This window comes from Macaca fascicularis, chromosome 8, assembly GCF_037993035.2.
Source record: "Macaca fascicularis isolate 582-1 chromosome 8, T2T-MFA8v1.1".
NCBI classification, from domain to species: Eukaryota; Metazoa; Chordata; class Mammalia; order Primates; family Cercopithecidae; genus Macaca; species Macaca fascicularis.
In genome coordinates, this window is record NC_088382.1 from 107,617,436 (window position 1) to 107,643,976 (window position 26,541).

At 42.3% G+C, this 26,541-nt stretch overlaps 1 protein-coding gene across 8 annotated transcripts in view; it reads left to right on the forward strand.

Annotated features, from left to right (window-relative positions):
• Nucleotides 1-26,541, forward strand: part of MATN2 (matrilin 2) — a 168,735-nt gene that overhangs the window by 108,350 nt on the left and 33,844 nt on the right. For 4 of the 8 annotated variants that reach the window (XM_005563764.5, XM_005563765.5, XM_065519467.2 and 1 more), the window contains exons 6-7: nt 2,716-2,838; nt 18,083-18,205. In XM_005563764.5, coding sequence (XP_005563821.3) covers nt 2,716-2,838; nt 18,083-18,205 — 246 coding nt within the window. The remainder of the gene's footprint in view (nt 1-2,715; nt 2,839-18,082; nt 18,206-26,541) is intronic. The other 4 variants (XM_045398536.3, XM_073999165.1, XM_073999167.1 and 1 more) reach the window with 1 other exon arrangement.

Consider the following 26,541-nt stretch of genomic DNA (forward strand, 5'->3'; position numbering starts at 1 on the left):
AAAGTGCTGGAATTACAGGCATGAGCCACCACTCCCGGCCTAGACTGTAACTTAATGAAGCTTTGGAGCAAAAGAATAAACTTAACACAAGTTATTACCCTTTACAAATCTTTAGTGTTTTCCCTTTGCATCTTTTTATTACTTTGCTAAATATGTCATTATCTTCTCCATGCGTGGTTTTGCTTTTTAAAATTTTACATGTGTATTAATTTTGTAGATTCTATTTCCTTGTTATTATTTACACACTTTTGATACTAATATATCCTAAAACATTGTAGGGAATACTTTTTTTTTGAAAAGGGACTTGTCTTAAGCTCCTGAGCTCAAATGATTGCCCTGCCTCAGTCTCCCAAGTAGCTGGGATTTCCAAAAACTTTTCCTTTTTTTTTTTGAGACAGGGTCTTGCTCTGTCGACCCCAGAGTCGATCCTAGGTGCACTCTCTTTTTCTCATTTCATCTCTAATCCAACAGGAATCCTGTTAGCCCACCTTCAGTATTTACCGGGTGTGTTAGTTTGCTAGAGCTGTGCTCTGGTTTGGATATGGTTTATTTGGCTTCACCAGGTCTTGTGTTGAAATTTGATCTCTGTGGCCAGGCACAGCGGCTCATGCCTGTAATCCCAGCACTTTGGGAGGCTGAGGTGGGTGGATCTCTTGAACTCAGGAGTTTGAGGCCAGCCTGGCCCAAATGGCGAAACCCTGTTCCTACTAAAAATATAAAAATTAACTGGGTGTGGTGGTGCACACCTGTAGTCCCAGCTACTTGGACGGCTGAGGCAGGAGGATCACTTGAACCCAGGAGGTTGAGGCTGCAGTGAGCAGAGGTGGTGCCGCTGCACTCCAGCCTGGGTGACAAGAGAGACCCTGTCTCAAAAAAAAAAAAAAGAAAAGAAAAGAAAAAAGAGAAAATAAATTTGATCCCCAATGTTGGAGGTGGGGCCTGCTGGGAGGTGTTCGGGAACACCAGTCATATTAATTAGAGCTCACCACCCTAATGAGCACATTTTAACTTGGTTACTTCGGCAAAGACCCGATTTCCAAATAAGACCACATTAGTAGGTACCAGGGTTTAGGACTCCAACATGTCTTTTTGGGGGACACAATTCAACCCATAACTTCTAGAACACCACTCCCCCTCATCCCCTGCAACATCCCAGTTTAAGCCTCCACCCATCCCCGCTGGGATCACTGGAGTCACTTCCTTACTGGTTTTCCACTCTCACATTTGCCCTCAGTCTGTTCTTCTGGACTCATGGGTCCAGAACCCTGCAGTGACTCCCAGCTCATTCAGACTAAAAGCTGAGGTCCTTGCATGGCCCATGGGTCCCTCCTGACGGCCCCCTTCTCATCTCCTACCTCTCTCCCTCCTCCAGCCACCCTGGCCTGTTTGCTGATCCTCCAGCCCCCCAAGCAGAGTCCCACCTCTTGGCCTTCACACTTGCTGTTTCTTTTGCCCAAGATACTATCTCCCAGATACCCTCATGGCTCGTATGTTAGTCAGCACTGTTCCTAACCACCCACCTTCTCAGAGAGGCCTTTCCTGACCACCTCTATTACATCCCACCCGCTACCGACTCCCCCACTGACCCTACTCCTATTCATTGTTTTGTGTTTCTCCAGAATTTTCTTTATTTCCTAATGGTCTATGCTATTTACTTATTTTATTCCTTGTCTGTTCCCCAGTTCCACCATCATTATCCAAATGTAAGCTCCTCGGGCTGGAATTTTGGATTGTTTTGTAACTCGTTCTATCCTTAGCACCTAAAACAGGACCTGGCCCATAGTAGGTACTCAGCAAATACTTGTGGAACTAATGAAAAATCAGCCAGTCTATTTTCTCATACATTATTAAACCATTTACCCTTATTCAATGTTCATCTTATTTTCTAGGGTTTTTTGTTGTTGTTGTACACAACGCTGTTAATAGCTTATTGTATATAATATCACCCTTTTCCCAGCTGTTTCTTTGGGTTTCACATCCAGGGTGAACATTATCAAATTGCCTTCTGAAAGGATCTTTCTCAATTTATAATGCCCCCACCATTAGTAACGCTGCTGCCTTTCTACCACTGGGTTTTCTCTCATCTTATTTTTGCCAGTTTACTAGCTGTAGGTGCACCTTGTGATGATTTTGATTTGCAGTTCTTTTTTTTTTTTTTTTTTTTTTTGAGACGGAGTCTCGCTCTGTCCTCCAGGCTGGAGTGCAGTGGCCAGATCTCAGCTCACTGCAAGCTCTGCCTCCCGGGTTTACACCATTCTCCTGCCTCAGCCTCCCAAGTAGCTGGGACTACAGGCGCCCGCCACCTCGCCTGGCTAGTTTTTTGTATTTTTTAGTAGAGACGGGGTTTCACCGTGTTAGCCAGGATGGTCTCGATCTCCTGACCTCGTGATCCGCCCGTCTCGGCCTCCCAAAGTGCTGGGATTACAGGCTTGAGCCACCGCGCCCGGCCTGATTTGCAGTTCTTTAACTTTTAAATGCAATAGTTCACTTGTTCTTTAGTTTATCTTCCTGTATGAATTGCCTGATATAGACTCCTGATTTTTTTTTTTTTTTTGAGGAGGGCAGAGACCTTGGGTTCATATCTGTTTATTCTACTCTTTTTGGGGGGCAATAATATTAATCCTAATTAATATCTGTTATCAGTATGCCCTCATCCTACCTTTCCCTTTTCCTCTGTTTGCATTTCTAATTCTGAATGTGTTTTATTCTCTCCAGCTGTGGACTACTGTGCTTCAGAAAACCACGGATGTGAACATGAATGTGTAAATGCTGATGGCTCCTACCTTTGCCAGTGCCATGAAGGATTTGCCCTTAACCCAGATAAAAAAACGTGCACAAGTAAGTTACACACATATGCACACACAGAGAAATGTTGATGTTATTGCTGTAGTAACTGTGGCCATGGAAATCTCTCAAGTATAGATTAGCATATAATTATGTCATGGGGGTCTAATACCTTTTGCCCCATTCCTCTTCTGTCAGAACTTTCATGACTTGGCTTAAGACCATAGACCACTGTATCTCAACATCACTATTCAGGGAATATGATGAAGGTACCATGACTGTTCCTTCAGCATCTGCTGAGCGTGCTGACAATCAGACGAACTTACTTCATGCTAACTCAGCCTGACTGTGCCCATCAGCACTAACAGGGCTTGAGATGTTTTCATTGAAGCTTTGTGGCTTGTGGGCTTTAGCTCTGACTCCACACAAGAAAATCGCTGAGCCAAAAAGAATCGTAAGTGGTTTCTTCTGGTGGACGGCAGTTTGCAAAGAACTGCTCATTTTTTGCTTGAGATATTTAGTTCAATTTGATTTTAACTATATACATAAAAATCAGAATTAATTTCACCTCCCAAAATCTGAACATAAAACTCTATAAATTAAAGATGATCATTAGTTTTGCACAAAAGATAATAACTAGTTGCAAAAAGATTCCAAAAGTGTTCTATTAAATATAAAGGTATATCAGGAGACTTAAGGGATTGTGTGTGGATTATTATCCTTCTATAGGGAGAATCACTTGAGAAAAGCTTGTTTTTTAAGTATTAGGGCCAAGCATTTATAAAAAGTGAACTTTAATAACAATCTAGAATAATGTAAGGCACCTCAGAGACATGCATCAGTGAGAAAACAGGATTTTAATTCATAAAAAGTTCATGTACCTACAACCTTTCTAAAATGCTAAAATATATTCATTATGTAAAACAGGATATGTCTACACAAAACCTTTTTCAACATAAACTTACTTCCTACTCTTCAATACCTAGATGTCAGCAGCTTACAAACACCAGAGCTGGAGGTGTGGGTGATGTATGGAACTATAAGGGACACATTAGGTCAAAAGCATACATTTCTGGAGCCCCAGCCATGTGCCAATAGAAATGAATAAGGCAAAGTCCTTAATGGAGAAGATACTGTGGCTGAGTCTTGGAAGTGGAGCTGTCATTCACTAGGCAGAAAAGGGTGAGGTGGGGGTTCCAGGAGAAGGAAAGAAGTCGAAGATGTGAACCAGGCAGAGAACTGTAGTCTCCATGCCCCGTGCATGACTGGAGTATACTGTGGTTTATTTGTTTTGTTTATTGAAAGAGTAAGTAAATGAATGAGTGGGCTTTTGTGTTCCTGGTCTCCCTTCCCTTCTGAATATTCTGAACTATAAAATAGCAGCCTGGGCTGTCGTTGTGGTTGGGGAGTTGTGGTTGTTGGGCTGATGAGTCAGTGTTCCTCATCAAAGAGGAGGTCGTGGGCTGCCAGCAGCCAGCCTTGGTTCCAATCCCAGCTTCTCTGCTTTTTCTCTTGGTGATCTTGGGCAAGTTATTTATGCCTCAGTTTCCTCAGTTACCATAGAAGATGATAATACTGCCTACTACATAGCATTATTCTTTCCTTTTTTTTGACACTGGGTCTTACTCTATCACCCAGGCTGGAGAGCGGTGATGCAACCTCAGCTCACTGCAACCTCCACCTCCTGGGTTCAAGCGATTCCCCCACCTCAGCCTCCCGAGTGGCTGAGACTATAGGCTCGCACCACCACACCCAGCTAATTTTTTTGGTATTTTTTGATAGCAGTGGTGTTTCACCATATTAGCCAGGCTGGTGTCGAATCCCTGACCTCAAGAGATCCACCCACCTCAGCCTCCCAAAGTGCTGGGAATACAGGCATGAGCCATAGCACCCGGCCATAGCATAATCTTGAAGACTAAATGAGGCTGGGCACAGTGGCTCCCACCTGTAATCCCAGCACTTTGGAAAGAGAAGCAGGAGGATTACTTGAGCCCAGGAGTTTGAGACCAGCCCTGGTAATATGGAGGGACGCTATTTCTACAAAAACTTTTTTTTTTTTTTAAATTAGCCAGGCATGGTGACAAGTGTCTCTACTCCCAGCTACTTGGGAGGCTCAGGTGAGAAGACTACTAGTTGAGCCTGGGAGGTTGGGGCTGTAGTGAGTCATGATGGCACCACTGCATTCCAGCCTGGACGACACAGTAAGACTTTGTCTTAAAAAAAAAAAAAAGGCTAAAAAGGGACGATGTGGGCTTCAAAGACTTTATTTCTTTATTTATTATCATTATGTTTTTTAGAAATAGGATCTTGCCCTATCACCCATGCTGGAGTGTAGTGGTGCAATCCTAGCTCACTGCAGCTTCCAACTCCTGGGCTCCAGCAATCCTCCCACCTCAGCCTCCCAAAGTGCTGGAATTATGGTCATCATGAGCCACCACACCTGGCCTCCAAAACTCTAAATTTTTATTTATTGTGCATATACCACATGTCTGGGCTAAGTTTAAAGGTGCATAAACCGTTCAAGATTTCTACTGCAGGCTGGTGAGGGACCCTAGCCATAGCCACACTGAGTAGCTGAGTCATGGTGCCAGGAGTTATGTGACCAACAGCCTACAGTGTGATGCAACCAGGACTACAGCAGGAGTTAGAGGAAGGAGACCAGTTAGACCAGAACAGGTGAGATGCTGCCTTGCAGGGATGAGGGCTGGAGAAAAACACATATCCTAGCCAGTCTCCTACCTGCCTCTCCAGACTGCACCCCCTGGCTGGGGTCACCTGATTTCCACCCCAGCACCAGCCCTAGTTCCCAGAGTGGCACCATCTTCCCCACCCTGTGGCTCAGCATGCCTCCTGTCCCAGATCCCCAGCCCAGGGTGGTGCAGGCAAGGAGAGTGTTGGAGCCCTGGAATCGGACCCTGGAAGTAGATACCGCAGCGTAGGGGGACTGGGAGAGGAGGTTTGGCTAGGAGCCACGGGAGGGGCTGATCCAGCTGTGAGGTCTCACCAGCTAGGCAGCGAGCCCAGCAGTGCAGTTGTCAGAATCAAGACCCAGAAGTGGGCTGCCCCAATGCGTGGGCAGGGAAGAGGGCTGGGAGATTGGAGGGTTCCGGCAGGCAGCCTCAGGGCAGTACATCCCTTAGAAGAGCCCTCTTCCCACCATGCTTGGGGTGGGCAGGAGCCGGACCCAGGAGGAGGGAGACAAGAGGAAGAGAGGAGACAGAGTACTTGGAAAGCTAAAAGTAGAAAGTAAGGCAAAAGCTCAGTCGTAAGAATGAAACGCTCAGGAGTGCTCCAGATCTGTGGCGGGGACAAGAACTGAGAAACAGGGACCAGTTAAAATTACAGAAACAGGATAGAGGCAGAAGCTCAGATCCGAGGCAGCCACCCTGTTAGTACGAAGGCCTCCCACCGGCTTCCAGCCAAGTCAGCCTGGCTACTGCTGTGATGTTGAAAGATTTTTTTTTTAAATTCTACTTCTTATAAACTTGCAAAAAATAAAATAAACTCAGTTTCTTAAATTTCAGCCTATATTTTTAACCAAAAGTATATTTGAAAGCGAATCAAATTAGTACGTATGCAATTATTGTCTAAAATATGTAGACTAGTCAATGTAATAAACCAAGCATGGTTAATTTATGATTAAGCCAAAATGTACATAATAGGGCTTCATGTTCATGAACTAGTACTATAATTTGAAATATGTAAGTGTTGTTCAAAAAAGCACTACCTTTATGTCAATTTCTTACCTTGGAGCAGCCCATCCAAAGCTAGAGGGGAGAAAGGTGGAAACAGGTACCATCAGTTTGCAAAATGTTAGCAAGACTTTTTTTTTTTTTTTGGTATTGTTGTAAAACATACATAATAGAAAATTTATCACTGTACCCATTCGGTGGCATTAAATACATTCACATTGTGAAAAACGCATATCCTAGCCTGTGTCCTTCCTGCCTCTCCAGACCACACCCCTTGGCTGGGGTCACCTGATTTCCACCCAGCTATAACTATCCTCACCATCCATCTCCAGAACTTTTCGTCATCCCAAACTGAAACACTGTACCCATTGAACAATAACTCCCCATTGCCTGCCCTGCCAACCACCATTCTACTTTCTGTCTATGAATTTCACCACTCTCGGTACTTCATGTAAGTGGGATTGTACGGTATTTGTCCTTTGCTGTCTGACATATTTCACTTAGCATAACGTCCTCAAGGTTTATCTGTGTTGTAGTATATATCAGAATTTCCTTCCTTTTTAAGACTGCATAGTATTCAATTGTATGTATATACCCCATTTTGTTTATTCATCTGTTGATGGACATTTGGGCTACTTCCATCTTTTGCCTATTGTGAATAATGCTACTATAAACATGAGTGTTCCAGTCCTTGCTTTCAGTTCTTGTGGGTTTTTATACCCAGAAGTGGAATTGCTGGTCATCTGGTAGCAAGACTTTTTGAGATCCAAATTGAAACCCTTACTCTTTAGCCAAGCATGAGAAAGAACACTCAGATATCCAGGGTCTTTTCACCAGAAAGATCTATAGAGGACTTCAGTCCGCTGGACAGGGATTCATGTTTTTGGTAGCAAGGAGACTGTGGGCTTTGAGTCTAATGCTCAATCATCTAATGCCTGTAATGATGAATAAAGGCAATTGTGGACACCATCTTTTGCATGTTGCCATTTATTATTTTTGTACTTGGAGGTCATTATGCTCATTGATTTTCAGTCTCCAGTGATAACTTGGTTGACATTTCCATCCTTATTTTTCAAATAAGAATGTTCTGCACAGAGTAAAGCACTGAATGAATATTTTTGTGTTTGCACTAAAAACAAAACACAGAAGGAAATAAACTTTTTAAAGTAGAGATGAGATCTGCTATGTTGCTCAGGTTGGACTAGACCTCCTGACCTCAAGTGATTCTCCCAGCTTGACCTCCCAAAGTGCTGAGATGAGCCACCATTCCTGGCCGGAAATAATTTTCTACTGAATCCGCAATAGAAGAACTACAAAGTATCGGTTGTCAGGTTTCTTGGCCAGGGCATAGATAACATACTGAGTGCCACTACCTTCCTATAGCCTGTAATATGTCACTTTTGTGACTCCCTATGTGCATAAATCAAACACTTTCAGCTGGAAGAGGCCTTAAAGTTCAACCTAGTTCTTGCCCAACTATCCATCCTACAATACTCTCACTGTGCCATCATCCAACCTGCACTTGAATACCCCTACTGACAGGATATTCACTACACCCCATGGCAGTTCGTTCCACTTTGTATAGCTCTGACTCTTAGAAAGTGATTCCCTAGACGGAGCTGATATCTATTTCCTTGCTCTTAGAAATAAATCAAACAAATTTGGCTACTTGCATTCTTTGTGGCCACTAAGAATGAGTCATATCAGAGTAACTTTATTTCATTTAGTAGACTAGCCAGGCGTGGAAAATGTAGTAGCGACCATCTAAACTTTAATAGGCATTTGACCAATTTGTGTGTGGAGAAATTTGTGCTCAAGGAATGATTGGTTGGGTTTGTAACTGGCCAAATGTCTGTAACCACAGGATGCTGATTGTTGAACTGAGATCCTCCTAGAAGGAGGTTTTTAAACAGTTTGCTGGGAAGAAGCCTTATGGAGGGCATGGGAGCTGTCTTCCATTCGTAATGTCCCCCATGTTGCTTCTTGGTGTGCAATGTTTATGTATCTAAACCCTCAAAAAACACACTCCAGTAAGAGTAATACCAATAACCTTTATTCATTCCACAAAATATTTGTTGAGTAGCTACTGTGTGTCAGATATGATTGTAGACACTGGGCATGCAGTAATAAATTATACAGACCAAAAAAACCCCACCAATATCTGTCCTTATAGAGCCTACATTCTATTGGAGCAGGATAAGAGAATACTACAGGTCTCAAGAGCAAAGTAATACTAGCCTTTGATTAAAGATTTGAAGGCAGTGACAGAGGGAGGAAACCTGAGGCAGAGGTAGAAATGAAATTCTATGAAATAAAATGATCTGTAATACTATCACACAGCACCAGTACAAAATGGATATTGTTTTAGTCCATTTGTGTTGCTATAAAGGAACACCTGAGACTGGGTAATTTGTAAAGAAAATAAGGTTTATTTGGCTTCTTATTCTGCTGGCTGGAAGATTGGGCATCTAGTGAAAGCCTAAGGCTGCTTCCACTCACAGCGGAAGGTGATGTGGAGCCGAGTGTGCAGAGGTCACATGGTGAGAGAGGAAGCAAGAGAGAAAGGATGGGGAGGTGCCAGGCTCTTTTTAACAACCAGCTCTCATGAGAACTAACAGAGCCAACGTACTCATTACTGTGAGGACAGCACCGAGCTATTCATCAGGGATTCCCCACCAGGACCCAAACACCTCCCATTAAGCCCCACCTCCAACACTGGGGATTAAATTTTAACATGAAGTTTATGCGAACAAACATCCGAACTGTAGCAGATATGCACCTGAAGATATATATATTGTTTTCAGCAATGTTCCCTGATTATTTTCTTCTGCAAATCACAGGACACTTCCTATATGGTCCTTTTTTTTGTTTTGTTTTGTTTTGAGACGGAGTCTAACTGGTCGCCCAGCCTGGAGTGCAGTGGCCCTATCTCGGCTCACTGCAAGCTCCGCCTCCCGGGTTCACGCCATTCTCCTGCCTCAGTCTCCCAAGTAGCTGGGACTACAGGTGCCTGCCACCACGCCCGGCTAATTTTTTGTATTTTTAGCAGAGACGGGGTTTCACTGTGTTAGCCAGGATGGTCTCAATCTCCGGACCTCATGATCCGCCCGCCTTGGCCTCCAAAGTGCTGGGATTACAGGCGTGAGCCACCGCGCCCGGTGCATTGTTCCTTTTTGTATATTATTTGGGCCATTTTCCATGGCAACTAGTTTCACAATTACAAATGTGTACATTTATTTTTAGTACTTTTTCTGATTACAAAAGTAATACAGGCTCGTTGAGGGAAACTGGTTCCTATAGAAATGCAATTCTATGAAATAAAATGATCTGTGATACTATCACTCAGAGAAAACCATTGTTTTTGTGTTTTGTTTTGTTTTGTGAGACGGGGTTCTCACCATGTTGCCCAGGCTGGTCTTGATCTCCTTAGCTCAAGCAGTCCTTGTGCCTCAGCCTCCCAAGTGTTGAGATTATAGGCGCACACTACTGCACCTAGCTGATAATGATTGTTTATGCCAATTTGGAACATTTCTCTCCAGTCTTTTTTTAATGTATGTATATGGATTTTTTATAGAGTTGAGATCATGCAGTATAACAATAAATCATAAGCATTTTGACATGTCACTTCAACGTTATCAAAAACATTTTAATAACTGTGTAAAATTCTGTTAAAGGCATATGTCAGAATGTATTCAGGTTTTTTTGGCTGCTCAAATAGTATTGTGATAAACATTCTTATGCTTGAATCTTTTTTTTCTGATCATTTTCTTAGGAACACAACAAAAAAGGAAATTTATTGAGTCAAAGGCTATTAACATTTTTAAGGCTTTTGATACATATTCAAAATTATTTTCCAAAAACATTGTACTGATTTATACTCTACCGTAAGTGTTTAAGGGAGTAATTTTTATTTTTAAATTAAATTGTTTATGATTTCAATAGGTTTTTGGGGAACAGGTGGTGTTTGGTTACATGGACAAGTCCTTTAGTGGTGATTCTGAGATTTTCGGTACACCCATCACCTGAGCAGGATATGTAATACCCAATGTGTAGTCTTTTATTCCTCACCACCCTCCCACCCCAAGTCCATTGTATCATTCTTATGCCTTATGCATCCTAAAGCTTAGCTCCCATTTAAAAGTGAGAAGTGGGATATTTGGTTTTCCATTCCTGAGTTACTTCACTTAGAATAATGGTCTCCAACTCCTTCTAGGTTGCTGCAAATGCCATTATTTTGTTCCTTTTTATGGCTGAGTAGTATTCCATGGTGTATATAGACACTATATTTTCTTTATCCACTTGTTGATTGATGGGCATTGGCGCTGGTTCCATATTTTTGCAATTGCGAATTGTGTTGCTATAAACATGTGTGTGCAAGTATCTTTTTCATATAATGACTTATTTTCCTCTGGGTAGATACTCAGTAGTGGGATTGCTGGATCAAATGGTAGATCTACTTTTAGTCCTTTGAGGAATCTTCACACTGTTTTCCATAGCAGTTGTACTAGTTTACATTCCCACCAGCAGTGAAAAAGGAATTTGTCTATTTCATCTTAACACATGGACACATGGTAGGGAACAACACACACCGGGGCCTGTAGCAGGAAGCAGGGAGAGGGAAAGCATGCGGAAGAATAGCTAATGGATGCTGGGCTTAATACCTGGGTGATGCGCTGATCTGTGCAGCAAACCGCTATGGCACATATTTACCTAACAAACCTGCACATTCTGCACATGTACCCTAGAACTTAAAATAAAAGTTGAAGAAAAAAAAAGTGTTTCTTAAGGGGGCAACTTTAAAAAATTTTGCTGATTTTCTAGGAGAAAATTGCTTCTTTATGCTTTTTTTATCATGTCTTTAATACCTGTTCCTCATAAAATTATCCAATTATGTATATCTAATTTATAAATGTATATTTATTGGTGTTATTATTTGATTACTGAATATTTTCCAATATAAGTGATTGTAAGGGAATCCTACAAATTTCATAAAGCAAGGGCCGTGCCTCTTTGTTCAGTGCTGATCCTAGTGCCTGCCCCATGGCAAATGCTCAGGAGTGTTTACTGAATGAATGAATGGACAGGGAACTGAACATGTCTTCATATATGAGACATTGAAGAGAGAGGGAATAATAAAGATCTGAGCTAAAATAAAAGGAATAGAAGACATAAAAGCAATAGAGAAAATTGGTAAAAACCAAAATGTGGTTTTTTTAGAAGATTAAAAAAATTGATAAATGTCTAACCAGACTAGTCAAGGAAGAAAAAAGAGAGAAGACACAAATTCCTAATATTAGGAATGAGAAAGTGGACATCAATACATATCCTACAAACTTTGAAGGATAATACAGGCCAAGCATGGTGGATCATGCCTGTAATCTGAACACTTTGGGAGGCCAAAGCAGGAGGATCACTTGAGGCAAGGAGTTCAAGACCAGCCTGGGCAACATAGAGCCCATCTCCACCAAAAAAAAAAAAAACATATATATACACACACACACACACACACACACACACACACACGTATACACACACACACATATACAGAAAAATCATGAACAAATTTATGCCAATAACTTTGACAACTTAGATGAAATGAACAAATTCCTTGAAAGACACAAACTACTAAAGTTTGCCCAAGAATAAATAGAGGCTGGGCATGGTGGCTCATACCTGTAATCCCAGAACTTTGGGAGGCTGAGGTGGGAGGATTGCTTGAGGCCAGGAGTTCTAGATCAGCCTGAGCAACATAGCAAGACCCCATCTCTACAAAAAATTAACTGGGCATGGTAGTAAGTGCCTGTAGTCCCAGCTACTCAAAAGGCTGAGGCAGGAGGGTTGCGTGAGCCCAGGAGGTTGAGGCTTAAGTGAGCCATGATCACACCACTGCACTCCAGCCTGGGCAACAGGGTGAGACCCTGTCCCCTGACAGACTAAAAAAAAAAAAAAAAAAATATATATATATATATATATATATATATATACACACACACACACATATTTATATATATACACACACATATATATATACACACTATATATATATATAGTCTGAATAGATCTCTATCTATTAAAAGAAATGGAATGTGCACTTTAAAACCTTCCCACAGAGAAGACTTCAAACCTAGTTGGCTTAACTGGTGAATTCTACCAAACATTTGAAGAAAAACTAATACTAATTCTACACAAATTATTCCAAAAAATTAAAGAGGAAAAACAATTTTCAACTGATTCTATGAGGCTATCATTGCCCTGATGCCCAAACCAGAAAAGAAAGACATAAAAAAAGAAAACTAGACACAAATATTTCTCATGAAATACCTGCAAAATTTCTTTAAATAGTTTCTAGCAGTCAAATTCAACAATATATTAAAAAGTACAATACATCATGACCAAGTGAATTCCAGCAATTCAAAGTTGGCTTAACATTCAAAACTCAATCGATATAATTCATAATATTAACATACTAAAAAGTCAAAACCGTATGAGCCATCTCAATAGATGCAGAAAAGACATTGGATAAGATCTGACATTCATTTATTCTTCAAATAAACTTTCAGCAAATTAGGAATGAAGGTAACTGCCTCAATCTGATAAAGTACATCAACGAAAAAACCATCAGCTAACATCATACTTACTAGTGAAAGACAGTGCTTTCTTTCAGGAATAAATTTTCTTTTTCTTTCAGGAATAAAATTTCTTTTCAGATCAGGAATAAAACAATGTCCACTCATACCACTTCTATTTAATATTGTACTGGAAGTTCTAGCCAGTGCAATAAGACAGAGAAAGATAAATAAATGATACCTAGATTGTAAAAAAAAAAAACCATCTTTATTAACAAATAACATGATCACCTATGTAGAAAATCCAGTGGAATCTACAAAAAAGCTACTAGAACTTTTAATAGCAAGTGAATTTATCAAGGTTGCAGGACACAAAATTAATATACAGAAATAAGTTAATTTTATATACTTACAATGGACAATCAAAATATGAAATTTTAAAAATATCTTTCAGGCTGGGCGCGGTGGCTTATGCCTGTAATCCCAGCACAATGGGAGACCAAAGCGGGTGGATCACTTGAGGTCAGGAGTTTGAGACAAGCCTGGCCAATGTGGTGAAACCTTGTCTCTACTAAAAATACAAAAATTAGCCAGGCATGGTGGCAGGTGCCTGTAATCCCAGCTACTTGGGAAGCTAAGGCAGGGGAATTGCTTGAACCCAGGAGGCAGAGGTTTCAGTGAGCTGAGATTGTGCCACTGCATTCCAGCCTGGGTGACAGAGCAAGACTCTGTCAAAAACAAAAACAAAAAACAAAAAACAAAAAAACAAAAAAACAAGCCTCTCAATAAAAATGGGCAAAATATTTGAATAGGCACTTCACCAAAGAATATATGGAGATGGCAAAGAAGCATTTGAAAATATATTCAACAACATTAGTCATTAGGTAAATACAAAGTGAAGTCATATTGAGATAATCATACCCACTAGAATGACTAAAATTACCAAGTGTTGATGAGGATACGGAGCAACTGGAACTCTCATAAATTGCTGGTGGGAATGTGTAAGCAGTTAAGCATACATGTCCCATATGACTCAGCCATTATGCAAGAGGAATGAAAGCGTATGTACACACAAAAACTTGCACATTAATGTTCATAGCTGCTTTATTTGTGATAGCCCCAAACTGGAAACAGGTAAACAGCCCTTCAGCAAGTGAATGGATAAACAAATTGTGTTATAATCACATAGTGAAATACTACTCTGCAATAAAAAGGAACAAACTATTGACACACATATGAATATGGACGAATCTCAAAATAATTATGCTGAATGAAAGAAACCAGACCAAAAAGAATACATACTTTATGATTACACTTATTTAAAATTCCTCAGGGAGATAAAAAAAAGAAGATAAAAATAAAATTCTAGAAAATGCAAACTGATTTATCTGGATAGAAGATAAATGGTTATTTGGGACTGGAGAGAGTAGGGAAGAATAATTAGAAAGGGGCAGGAGGAAAGTTTTGAGAGTAATGCATATGCTTATTATTTTGATTGTGGCGATGGTTTCATGGCAGGTTACATATGCAAATGCATCAGATTGTTTTTCTTGAGTATGTGCAGTTTGGTTTTTGTCCATTATACCTCATAAAAACTAAAAACAAGTAGAAGAGACTGTATTATTCCAAAATTGCTATGCCATAAAACACAAAGAGAGGCTGTGGAAATGTTCTGGCCCATCACTATCCAGTGGGACACTCTGGTGGATGGAATGCTCTGTTTGCATCAGACAATACAGTAGTCAGGAGCCATATGTGGCCATTGAGCACTTGAGATACAGCCAGTGCAACCCAGCAACTGAATTTTTGTTTCTTTTTTTTGTTGTTGTTGTTGTTAGGGACAGGCTCTTGCTTTGTTGCCCAGGCTGGAGTGCAGTGGTACAGTCATAGCTCATAGCTCACTGCAATCACCAACTCCTGGGCTCATAAGATCCTCTGGCCTCAGCCTCCCTTGTAACTGGGACTATAGGCAGGTGCCACCATGCTCAGCTAGCTTAAAAAAATTCTTTTTTTGCCGGATGCAGTGGCTCATGCCTGTAATCCTAGCACTTTGGGAGGCTGAGGCGGGTGGATTGCCTGAGTTCAGGAGTTCGAGAACAGCCTGGGCAACACAGTGAAACCCTGTCTCTACTAAATTACAAAAAATTAGCCGGGTGTGGTGGCGTGCGCCTGTAGTCCCAGCTACTCAGGAGGCTGAGGCAGGAGAATTGCTTGAACCCGGGAGGCAGAGGTTGCAGTGAGTTGAGATTGTGGCACTGCACTCCATCCTGGGCAACAGAGCAAGACTCCATCTCAAAAAAAAAAAAAAATTCTTTTTTAGAAATGGGGTCTTGCTGTGTTGCTCAGGCTGGTCTCAAATTTCTGGGTTCAAGCAATCCTCCAGCCTCAGCTTCACAAAGCACTGGGATTACAAGCATGAGCCACCACCCCAGCTGAATTTTTATTGTTATTTCATTTTAATCAATTTTAATTTAAATAGACATATTAGGCAGCATGGTTCTAGATTAAGGGAGACTAAGCAGATACGAAAACAAAATACAGTCTCTGACTCTAGACTAGATCCTGTACTGGAAGGTGAAAAATGCTCTGATGAACATAATTAAGTCAACTGACAAGATTAGAATATGGATGGTAGATTAAATGTAAGTATTGTATCAATGTAAACTTATGAAATTTATAACCATACTGCAGTTATATAAGAGAATATCCCTCCTCTTAGGAAACACAGACTGTTTTTAAGGGAAAGGACCAGAATGTATATGATGTACCCTTACATAGGTCAGAGAGATGACCAAGTAATCACAAGAATGGGGTAAAATGTTAATGAAGGTGAATCTGGGTAAAGAGTATATAAGTGTTTCTTGTACTATTTTTATGTTTATAACTTTTTGTAAGCTTGAAATTGTTTTAAAAGGGAAAGATTTTTTAAATGCCTTTATATATGACTATGGTATTGCAATTATATTGTTTATAAAGACTCCAGTGTTTTAAAGCTACATTATGAAGCATTTATGGACAAAACAATACAATGTCTGGGCCAGGTGTGGTGGCTCACTCCTGTAATCCCAGCACTTTGGAAGTCTGAGGCAGGTGGATCACGAAGTCAGGAGTTCTAGACTAGCCTGGCCAAGATGGTGAAACCCCATCTCCACTAAAAATACAAAAATTAGCTGGGCGTGGTGGCAGGCGCCTGTAATCCCAGCTACTTGGGAGGCTGAGGCAGTAGGATTGCCTGAACCCAGGCGGCAGAGTTTGCAATGAGCCAAGATTACGCCACTGCACTCCAGCCTGGGTGTTAGAGTGAGACTCCATCTCAAAAAAAAAAAAAAGAAAATTAGTCAGGCATGGTGGCACGCACCAGTAACTCCAGCTACTCGGGAAGCTGAAGCAAGAGAATTGCTTGAACCCGGGCGGCGGAGGTTGCAGTGAGCCTAGACTGCACCATTGCACGTCAGCCTGGGCAACAGAGCGAGACTCTGTCTCAAAACAAATAATAATAATAATAATAATAATAATAACAATATAATGTCTGGGGTTTGCTTCAAAGTAATGTGGGATCTTACTATAAAGAGTTGGAACGTAGTTGAAAGCAGAGCAGCCATAGATTGATTCTCCTGAAGCTGGGTGATATGTACATGGATTTATTATACTACTCAGTCCATTTTTGAAATTGGACATGATTGTATATTTTGCTTAACGTTTCCATAAGTTTAAATTGGGAAAAATTGGCATCTTACTCAACATTTTTTCCTTTCAAGAATATTGTATATCTTTCCCTTACTCAGTTTGTTTCCTCTGGTATGGATTGGGAACTCTCATTTATACCAAATTATTTATTAGGAAGATTATTTATGCAGTTCAAATGTTCCTTAAAATAATAAAAACCCTCATCAAAACAAAGACTCCTTTTAAGATTCCATCAGTGGTCATTTATTTCAAGCAATTTTAAACAATGTGTTCAAGTTCCACTATGGGAAAATACTTTGCTCAAATTCTGCAATAAAAGTTTATTTCCATATTTAAAAATACTTATACAAAAAATACGAGAAAAAGAAATAAAAAATAAAGAACAAAAACAAAAAAATACACAAGTAAAATTTCATTATGACAAATTTCATGAAATACTTTTTTAAAAAAATATTTTGGTTTAAATTAGTGTATCCCTAGAGGTCACATTCTCTGTGAATCTTGAGGTAAAGATCCTGTTTATGTGCAGCCGAGCCCAGTAAAGTAACCAGGAGGTGTTTCGAACTCAGAGTATTTATTCTTTTCACTCCTAGGCCTTATTTTTCCCAGGATATGAGTTTGTGTCTTATTGTTTGGCTCACTGTTTGATGGGTATAAGTGGTTTGGAGTTTGGCTTTGGGAACGTTTAATTGTTTTAATTGCTTAAATTCAGTAAAACACTCAGCTAAACCATTCTCAGCCTACAGTCTGGCAAATACCCCATTTTCATTTTAGTGGCTCCTACATGAATCAAGACAAGGACAGCATGTTCACAAATTTGTTGGTTGCATAAACGTTTTTTAATATGTCAGGAAGTTTGTCTTTGCCTAGCAGAAGAGTCCAGGTATAATAACAATAATAATAATAGAAGAAGAAGGAGGAAGAGGAGGAGGAGGAGGAGGAAGAGGAGGAGGGGGAGGAGGAGGGAAGGAAGGAAGGAAGGAAGGAAGGAAGGAAGGAAAGAAGGAAGGAAGGAAGAGAGAAAGAGGAAGGAAGGAAGGAGGGAAAGAAGAGGAGGAGGGAGGGAGGGGGGAAGGGAGGGAGGAGGGGGAAGGGAAAGAGGGGGGAGAAGGGGGAGGAGGGGAAGGAGGGAAGAGGAGAAGAAGGAGAAGGAAAGAAGGAGAAGAAGTTTCTCTTAGGAGAGGCCGTATCTCTAAACATGGAAGTAGCTTTATTAGGAGACCCCTTCATAGTGCGACTCTGTGAGGTGTGGGATTTTACCTGTTTAGGAAAATGAAGACTGGAAATCCCTGGTTTTCATATGGTAGCTGTATTGATTGGTTTGCCATTCTTGTGATTTTTCCTTCTTGCCAGAGATAGACTACTGTGCCTCATCTAATCACGGATGTCAGCATGAGTGTGTTAACACAGATGATTCCTATTCCTGCCGCTGCCTGAAAGGCTTTACCCTGAATCCAGATAAGAAAACCTGCAGAAGTAAGTTACAGTGGGAGCTGGAGAAGGGCTTGTTCTGCTAAATGCTCCTCTAGTTAGTTTTCCTTTCCGTGCAAATCTTAAGCAAGATGTACTTGTATTCAGCATTGTTTCTATTAACATTATTCTGCTGTTTACTTTACTTTTTCACTAGATCCTATTATGTGGATTATTTTTGGATATTGAATAGGTCTGGTCATTAGATTCAATTAGCCAAGTGGGGACCCAAGCTGAAGCTCCCACCTATGTGAAATGCAGGTGCACTCTCCCTCCCCCTTATTCCCGTAGCATTGCGATCTTGGAAAAAGAAAAGAATGGGCCCAGAGATGAGAGGTAGAAGGAGCTGGTTTCTTCTAGTCCTACAAGATAAGACACTTGATGGATGCTAAGAGGGAGGACATTGCAGCTTTATTCCCTTTGATAGGAAAGAAGAAGAAAAATGAGTCTCTAGGACATCCCAGCAGGATTCAAGGGGTACAGGGTGTCAGCGGGATGATATTGAGGATGTGCTGAGTGCCTCAAATGCCTGTCATCTGGCACATCAAGGGGCATGATTGGGGATCTGAGCACAGGCCCCAGAGGGCACCTGTTTAAGACAAACCATTCCTGAGAGACTGCTAGAATGGACAGCCCACAAGGACAGAGGCGATTATCTTTTTCTCACTGCTGAATTCTCAAAAGCTCAAAGAGTACTTGGCATTCACAGATGTGCACAATGTTTGCTGAATGGGAATGAGTAAGTGAATCTTTCTACAATGTATCATCCTGGAGAAATTGTGGGTATTTTTTTTTTTTTAATTCATCAATCTTCTTAGAAAGATAGCCTTCTTTAGGCGTGCAAGTTGTGGATTTTTTTTTCAGGAAATCTTTCCCTAGTCAGTCCACACTTATGCACACTGAATTGTTTGGGGTCTGCTGACAATGTCATTCATAGAACTCTCTGGAGCATCCATTGAGGGATGTAATTTTCTGTATGCTCCTTCACCCATTTCTTCCTGATGGTGTGTACAGCAGTGTTCCGCATGGCAAGACTGTGTTTTCAAAGGTTTCACATATATCTTTTTTGAAAAGCACCATGAGCTGTTTAACTGAATCCAGATGAGTCACATTCTGCTCATAGCACAGATTAACTTTTATACTCATTCTAGCAAGTGTTAAACTGTGTATAGTGGCAGATGGTTGCAAATCCCGGATTTTGAAACGGAGCCTCTCTTATAAAACTATTCCCACTGCCTTGTGAGGGTACAAACCCTGGACACATTCAAGCATTAAATGAAAATTTTAATGGAGAGCATTCAGATGTGAAAACAATTAGATAAGCTATTTTCCATAAGACCACACATGCCTGGAATAGGTCAGAGGGCCAACTTTTCTGGTCTGGCCACTCTGTGCTATTTACACCTTTTGCTAGGAGTGGGTGTGTGAGGGACTGACTGCGCCCAGGGGAAGTCACTCCCAGGTGGACTCACATTTGCAGACCCAAAGCTCTTCTGTGGGTGGTGATTCGATCTGGTTCAGCTCAGATGCTCAGTGCAAGCTTCCTCATGTGTTACTAATGGAGGGGGAAAAAGGAAACAAGTCAGGCCTGGGGCTATGGATGGAGGACATTTTCTTGACGTTCTGCATCTCTTACCAATTGTCTGAGTCCCTCGACTTCTGCTACTCCCTCCACACCCTTCCTGGAGAGGCACTTGGAATAAGAGGAGGTCCAGTGCAATGCAGGCATACATGGGAAGAAGAAGATTGAGAATGGAAGGGCGAGTAGAGAGGGAGTGACCATTTGGGAGTGGTCTGAGTGCTACAGACTGGTCCCCAGGTGGGCCTGTTTGCAAGCTAGCTGTGGCCCAGACCAGAGTCCCTAATGCTCATCCATGTATATTCAGTGGGTATAGCACCTCTTTAGCCAGGCACCCTACTTTTTCATCCAAGAAAAACGAAATTTGTTCCTAAAGGCTCGTGTCCTCATCAGCCCTCACCCAGTGTCCTGCCTCATCGTTACATTTTCCATTGTCTTTGCTGTGAACCCAACCCTGACTCCTGAGGTCAGCCTGCAGGAGCCGCCCCTGACTTCATGCTTGCACTCAGTCCATTAGGGCAAGACAGCTGTAAACGGAAGCGAGTGCTCACTGTCTCTCTGGAGCATTATGTGGATGAGGGAAGCCAAGAAACTGGGCTTGAAAATCTGGAGTCCGTTATTAGAAGCCTGAGGTCTCTTGAGTGATCTGAGCATTACAAATCTGCAGCCCAGGGTACAGCCGTTTACATTTAATAGTAGGTTGATGGATGTGGGCAATTTTCAAATCTAATATGAAATCTGTTTTTAAAGGAATTTGATGTCATCCAAATTAAACTGGGGGAAAAAAGATCAAGGCAGAATCCTACTGAAGAAAAGACTCTTGGCCAGGATTTGTTCTTGCTCCTCATCTGGGCACAATTTCTCCTCCTGGAGAGTGCTGTCATCAGTTTACAGCATGAATTATTAAGGCAACAGTGCAAAGCACAGAAACTGTGATTGCCCTTCCTGCCCAGGTAGAGCCCTAGGGCCAAATCAGATGTGGTTCATCCCCTGTGCTGGACTCCAGGATCCCTGATTCTGGTACCATGATGAGTACTCTCAAGAATCGGTGTGAAGCCCACGGGTTTGACTGAGCCAAGAGACGTGACGTCCAGGCTTGGCAATGTCACTCATATTGGTTATGTGTCCCTGAGCAGCTACTTTCTACTTCTCAGGACCTGGATTTCCTAAACTGTAGGAACAGGACTTCCTGCCTTAACACCCTGTTGCCTCTCCAGTTTTTTGGAAACTTACTATCTGTGCACTCTGTTGGTATCAAAATGTACTGCCTGGGGATCTTTCATGGTTTCAGTCTTACCTCCTCAGGCCTCCAACTCTTTCACAAGTCAGCACTCAGAAAGATCGTTTGATTTGTTTGCTGACAGTCCTGTCATCTGACCGCACAGAGCTTTAGTGGACACTTTGGGCCTTACCAGATTAAGTTGTGTCCCTCCTGACCTGTGGGTGCCACATCAGAGCACCTATCGTGGTACCAGATACAGGATGCACAGTAGGTCCTCAATAAATATTTAGTGAATGAATAAGTGAGTGAGTGAATATCTAAGAAGCACACACATGAGGAAATATGACAAAAGGGTGGTGAGAAGGCAAAGAGTCACCGTTAAACCGCTGCTAAAAAGAACCATTTGGAGAGGGTTTTTTTGTTTTTGTTTTTGTTTTTGTTTTTTTCAGACACAATCTCCTTCTATTGCCCAGGCTGGAGTGCAGTGGAGCAGTCTTGGCTCACTACAACCTCTGTCTCCCAGGCTCGGGTAATTGTGTCACTTTGGCCTCCCGAGTAGCTGGGACTACAGGCGTGCACCATCATGCCTGACTAGTTTTTGTATTTTTAGTAGAGATGGGGTTTCACCATGTTGTCCAGGCTGGTCTCAAACTCCTGGACTCAAGTGATCCACCCACCTCAGTCTCCCAAAGTGCTGGGATTACAGGCCTGAGCCACCACACCCAGCCAAAAAGGGTGGTATTTGAATTGCTGTGAGCCAGATTGCTGGGTGATAACCTCTTTAAGAATCTAAATGTTTTTCAGTTGAATTGCCTCATGTGTAAATCATTCTTTAAAAAAAAAAATCTTGCTTGAAACATTGTTTACTAATTTATTTTAATTTTTTAAAAATGTTTTTCTTTTTATATTTTTATTATATGTGCTGCCGAAGTGAGCACTCCTTTTTATATTTTTAAAATTGATACAATGCAGTTGTACATCTTTTTGGCATTTATTTTTAAAAAATTGACAAAAATGGTATACTTTTATTGTGTACAATATGTTGTTTTGAAATATGTAAATATAAATTTTTCTTAAAGACAACATTGGCTTTTTTATTGTGGCAAAATATATATAACATAAAATGTACCATTTTAACCATTTTTAAGTACATAGTCCAGTGATATTAAGCACATGCACATTACTGTGTAACCATCACCACCTTCAATCTTCAGAACTTCTTCATCATCCCAAACTAAAACTCTATACCCATTAAACAGTAATTCCCCAGCTCCTCCTCCTCCATCTCCTGGCAGCCACCGATCTACTTTTTGTCTATGAATTTGACTATTCTAGGTGCGTCATATAAGTGGAATCATAGAATGTTTGTCCTTTTGTAACCAGCTTATATAGCTTGACATAATGTCTTCAAGGTTCATTCAGTTGTAGGACGTGTCAGAATTTCCTTCCTTTTTAAGGCTGAATAAGATTCCATTGTATCTATACATCGTCCTTTGTTTATCCACTCGTCCTGTGACAGACCCCTGGGTTGCTTCCACCTGTTGGCTTTTGTTGATTAATACAGCTGTGAACTTGGATGTGTATACCCAGAAGTGGAATTGCTAGATCATATGGTTAATTCTAGATTTAATTTTTTGAGGAACCGCCATGCTGTTTTCCACAGTGGCTGAATGCCGGGTTTTAAAGAGAGAGTTGACTAAAGATCATTTCCCCTTTCCCTGATGGTGTAATGGAGTGATTCCTACAGGCCCCAGACTGCGGGCCTTCATGTTCTGTGTTTGTCTGTCTGTCTGTGGCTGGTGTTTCATCTCATTTTTCTCCATCGAAGCTCTTGGCTTGTTTCCTGGCACTCAGTTATGGCCTGCACAGGTGAGGCTGCTGCTGAGTCAGGTAGGTGAATGGAAACTTTACACAGCTAACAATATCTTGCCTCTCCTCACATGGGAGTGGGTTCTAGAGAGAGAGCGCCAAGGGTCAGTGACACAGCAAGGTGGTGTCTCTTCTTCTAGGCCATCCATGCGTGTTGTAGCCTTCTCCCCATGCACTCTGTCTGCAGCCATTCTGCTCATACTCTGGGCGTGAAGCAAGCTCCAGCCACCAGTCACCTGGGAGGGCACCTCACAGATTCTTTTTTTTTTTTTTTTAATCTTTTTTTAAGGTGGAATCTCGCTCTATCACCCAGGCTGGAGTACGATGGTGTGATCTTGGCTCACTGCAACCTCCATCTCCTGGGTTCAAGTGATCCTCTCACCTCTGCTTCCTGAGTAGCTGGGACTACGGATGTGTACCACCATACCTGGCTGATTTTTGTATTGTTAATAGAGGCGGGATTTCACCATGTTGGCCAGGCAGGTCTGGAACTCCTGACCTCAAGTGATCCACACCTTGGCCTCCCAAAGTGCTGGGATTACAGGCATGAGCCACCGTGTCCAGCCGGATCCTTTAATAGACCCTTTGAGAGGTCCCTCAGGTCTGGGTCCCACTCACATCTCCATTTTTACTAGCAGTGGGTCTTGATCAAGTTATTAACCTCACTATACCTCAATTTCTCAGCTTTGAAATATGAATAATAATCACACATATCTTGCAGGGTCAAATGAAGTTATGTTTGTAAAGTGGTTGGCACAGCATCTGGCATTTAGCAGGTGTTTAACAAATGGCAGCAGCTATGATTATCATTACTAAAGTTACTATCAAATTGCCACTATTAGTGAGAAAAATAAAGATGGCATGGTCCCTGCTTGTGAAACTCAGTCTAGTGAAAGAAACAGACTTTGAACCATCACAGATACAAAATATACTACGTGGCCGGGCGCGGTGGCTCAAGCCTGTAATCCCAGCACTTTGGGAGGCCGAGGCGGGCGGATCACAAGGTCAGGAGATCGAGACCACAGTGAAACCCCGTCTCTACTAAAAATACAAAAAAATTAGCCGGGCGCGGTGGCGGGCACCTGTAGTCCCAGCTACTCAGGAGGCTGAGGCAGGAGAATGGCGGGAACCCGGGAGGCGGAGCTTGCAGTGAGCCGAGATTGCGCCACTGCACTCCAGCCTGGGCAACAGCGTGAGACTCCGTCTCAAAAAAAAAAAAAAAATATATATATATATATGTACTACATAACCATTGTGATGAATGCTATGAAAGAGAGGTCCTGTAGAAAGAACTGACTTCATTTGGGAGGTCACAAAGGATGACCAAATGACGCTGAGCTGACTGTGAAGGAAGGTAGAGGTTAGCCAGTGCAGCGAGGAGCCACTGAGGCAAGAGGGTAATGTGTCATATCTTCAAGTGATTTGTGGATGTGAACTTCGTCAAATAACTTTTGGGCAGATACATGGTAAGAATAAAATGTATTCATTACTTTGTGATTTCAGATCATTTTCCCTGTATCAGTTATAGTGTTTTTTGTTCACACAGAACAGGAAATCCAATTAATGGTGTCTTAAGGACATTTATTTTGTACCTAACAAGTCCAAAGGTGGTTGGTCCTTTGGATGGCTCAGTGACTCAGTGATGTCATCAAGAATCCAGACTCTTTCTTTCTATTCTGGCAAAGCATGTTGCATTTTCATCTTCATCCTTGTCACCTCTTGGTTACAAGATGGTTGCTGCAGCTCCCAGCATCATATCCTTACACTAGTAGACTCAAAGGCAGAAAGGACAGAGGACAGACAAAAGCGTTTCTCTTCATACACCTTTTTTTTTTTTTTTTTTTTTTTGAGACAGAGTCTCAGGCTGGAGTGCAGTGGCACAATCTCGGCTCATAGCAGCCTCTGCCTCCTGGGATCAAGCGATTCTCGTGCCTCAGCCTCCCAAGTAGCGGGATTGCAGGCGCGTGCCCCCATGCCCAGCTAATTTTGTTTTTGTTTGTTTGTTTTTAGTAGAGGTGGGGTTTCACCATGTTAGCCAGGCTGGTCTCGAACTCCTGACCTCAAGTGATCTGCCCACCTTGGCCTTCCAATGTGCTGGGATTACAGGCACAAGCCACTGCTCCTGGCCACCTTTGTCTTTTCAGGAAGAAAAATTTTTCTTGAAGGCCCCCAGTAAACTTCTTTTGTTTCATTGGTCAGAACTAGGGCATATTCTCACCCCTTGACCAATAACTGACAAAGAAGAACATGGTTGCCACGCTGGCTCAGACCAGCCATGACTCATGCTTGGGGGTCATGGGGTAATGGTTATTGGCAAGACAACCAACAGTGTCTGCCACATCCCCAGAGAAAGAACAATGCTGTGCAGTTAAACTGATCCAGCCCATCCAATGAGGTCGGTGGTGACCTTTTCCCGCAACGCCAGTCTCATAAAGGCTCTCCACAAGCTCATTTTGTGTCCTTTTCCAGTTCTCCGTCTCCCCTGGAGCCTGCTATGTATGGGGTCTTACGGCTTTAGCATTTTCTACCAGGAAAGGAATTGCTTATTTGCTGGTTATGACAGTTTCCATCTGCTGGCAGAAACACAGCATGGATAGAGCGACCTTACCATAGGACAGAATTGCAGTAGTCTGGGGCAGCATCAGAGATGCGCCTCCTCCAGTCCCATGATAGGATGCCAGCGTGATCTCAACAGACAAAGGTGAAGCATTTGAACCCTTCTTCATGAAACTACCAACTCCTGCCTCCCTAAATAACTGGATATTTTGCAAGATCACCATTTGTTTATTCTGCCTCGTGCCATCCAATGTCACTATCAGATGTCACTGTAGACAGAACTCTCTACATGCTTTGAGCCCTAGTGATCAGGTTAATTTGAGAGAGAGACGATTTTCTTAGTTTTTCTATCTTTCTTGGAAGGAGGTAGGCTGGGGAGTGTGGCCCTCACCCCAGCTCTCAGCTCTTTGGCCATTGACTCAGTTCAGCTCAGCTCAACTGAGCCTTGGCTTGCTCTTTGGCCATCAAAGAGGGAAAATGCTAGAGAATCCACAGGTATACTTCAGGTGCCAGGCTCTCTTTTAAGCAAGCTCCGGGAGAGCAGGAGCTGTTTTCTCTGCATCCTATAGCTCACCTGGTTTCCTGAAGATTTAGTGTAGTTTGCCTGCCTTTCCACCTCTACTGCAAAGTCTTCTTCAAGACATAACTCTGGCCTTGTCACCTCCACCAAAATCCTCACCTCCAGTCACCCGTTTAGAGCCTTCACTGATCCATCCTGGGGCTTGCAAAGCCCACATGACCAGCCATGCTCAGGTGGGCCAGCTCCCTCTGCCTCCCAGCCTCATCTCTCTCCCATGCTCCAGCCATACTCAGCTCCTCACAACTCCCCAGGCATGCCTCTCGCCCTCATCCCCGGGCATTTGTGTTCACTGTCCCCTCATCCCGGGGCATTTGCGTTCACTGTCCCCTCGTCCCGGGGCGTTCACGTTCACGGTCCCCTCGTCCCTGGGCGTTCGCGTTCACGGTCCCCTCGTCCCCAGGCGTTCACGTTCACTGTCCCCTCGTCCCCAAGCACTTGTGTTTTTTGTCCCCTCACCCTCAGGCGTTTGTGTTTGCTATCCTTGAGTCCTCACATTCTCCTTCCTGTGGAGCTCCCTTACTTATGGAACTCCTCCT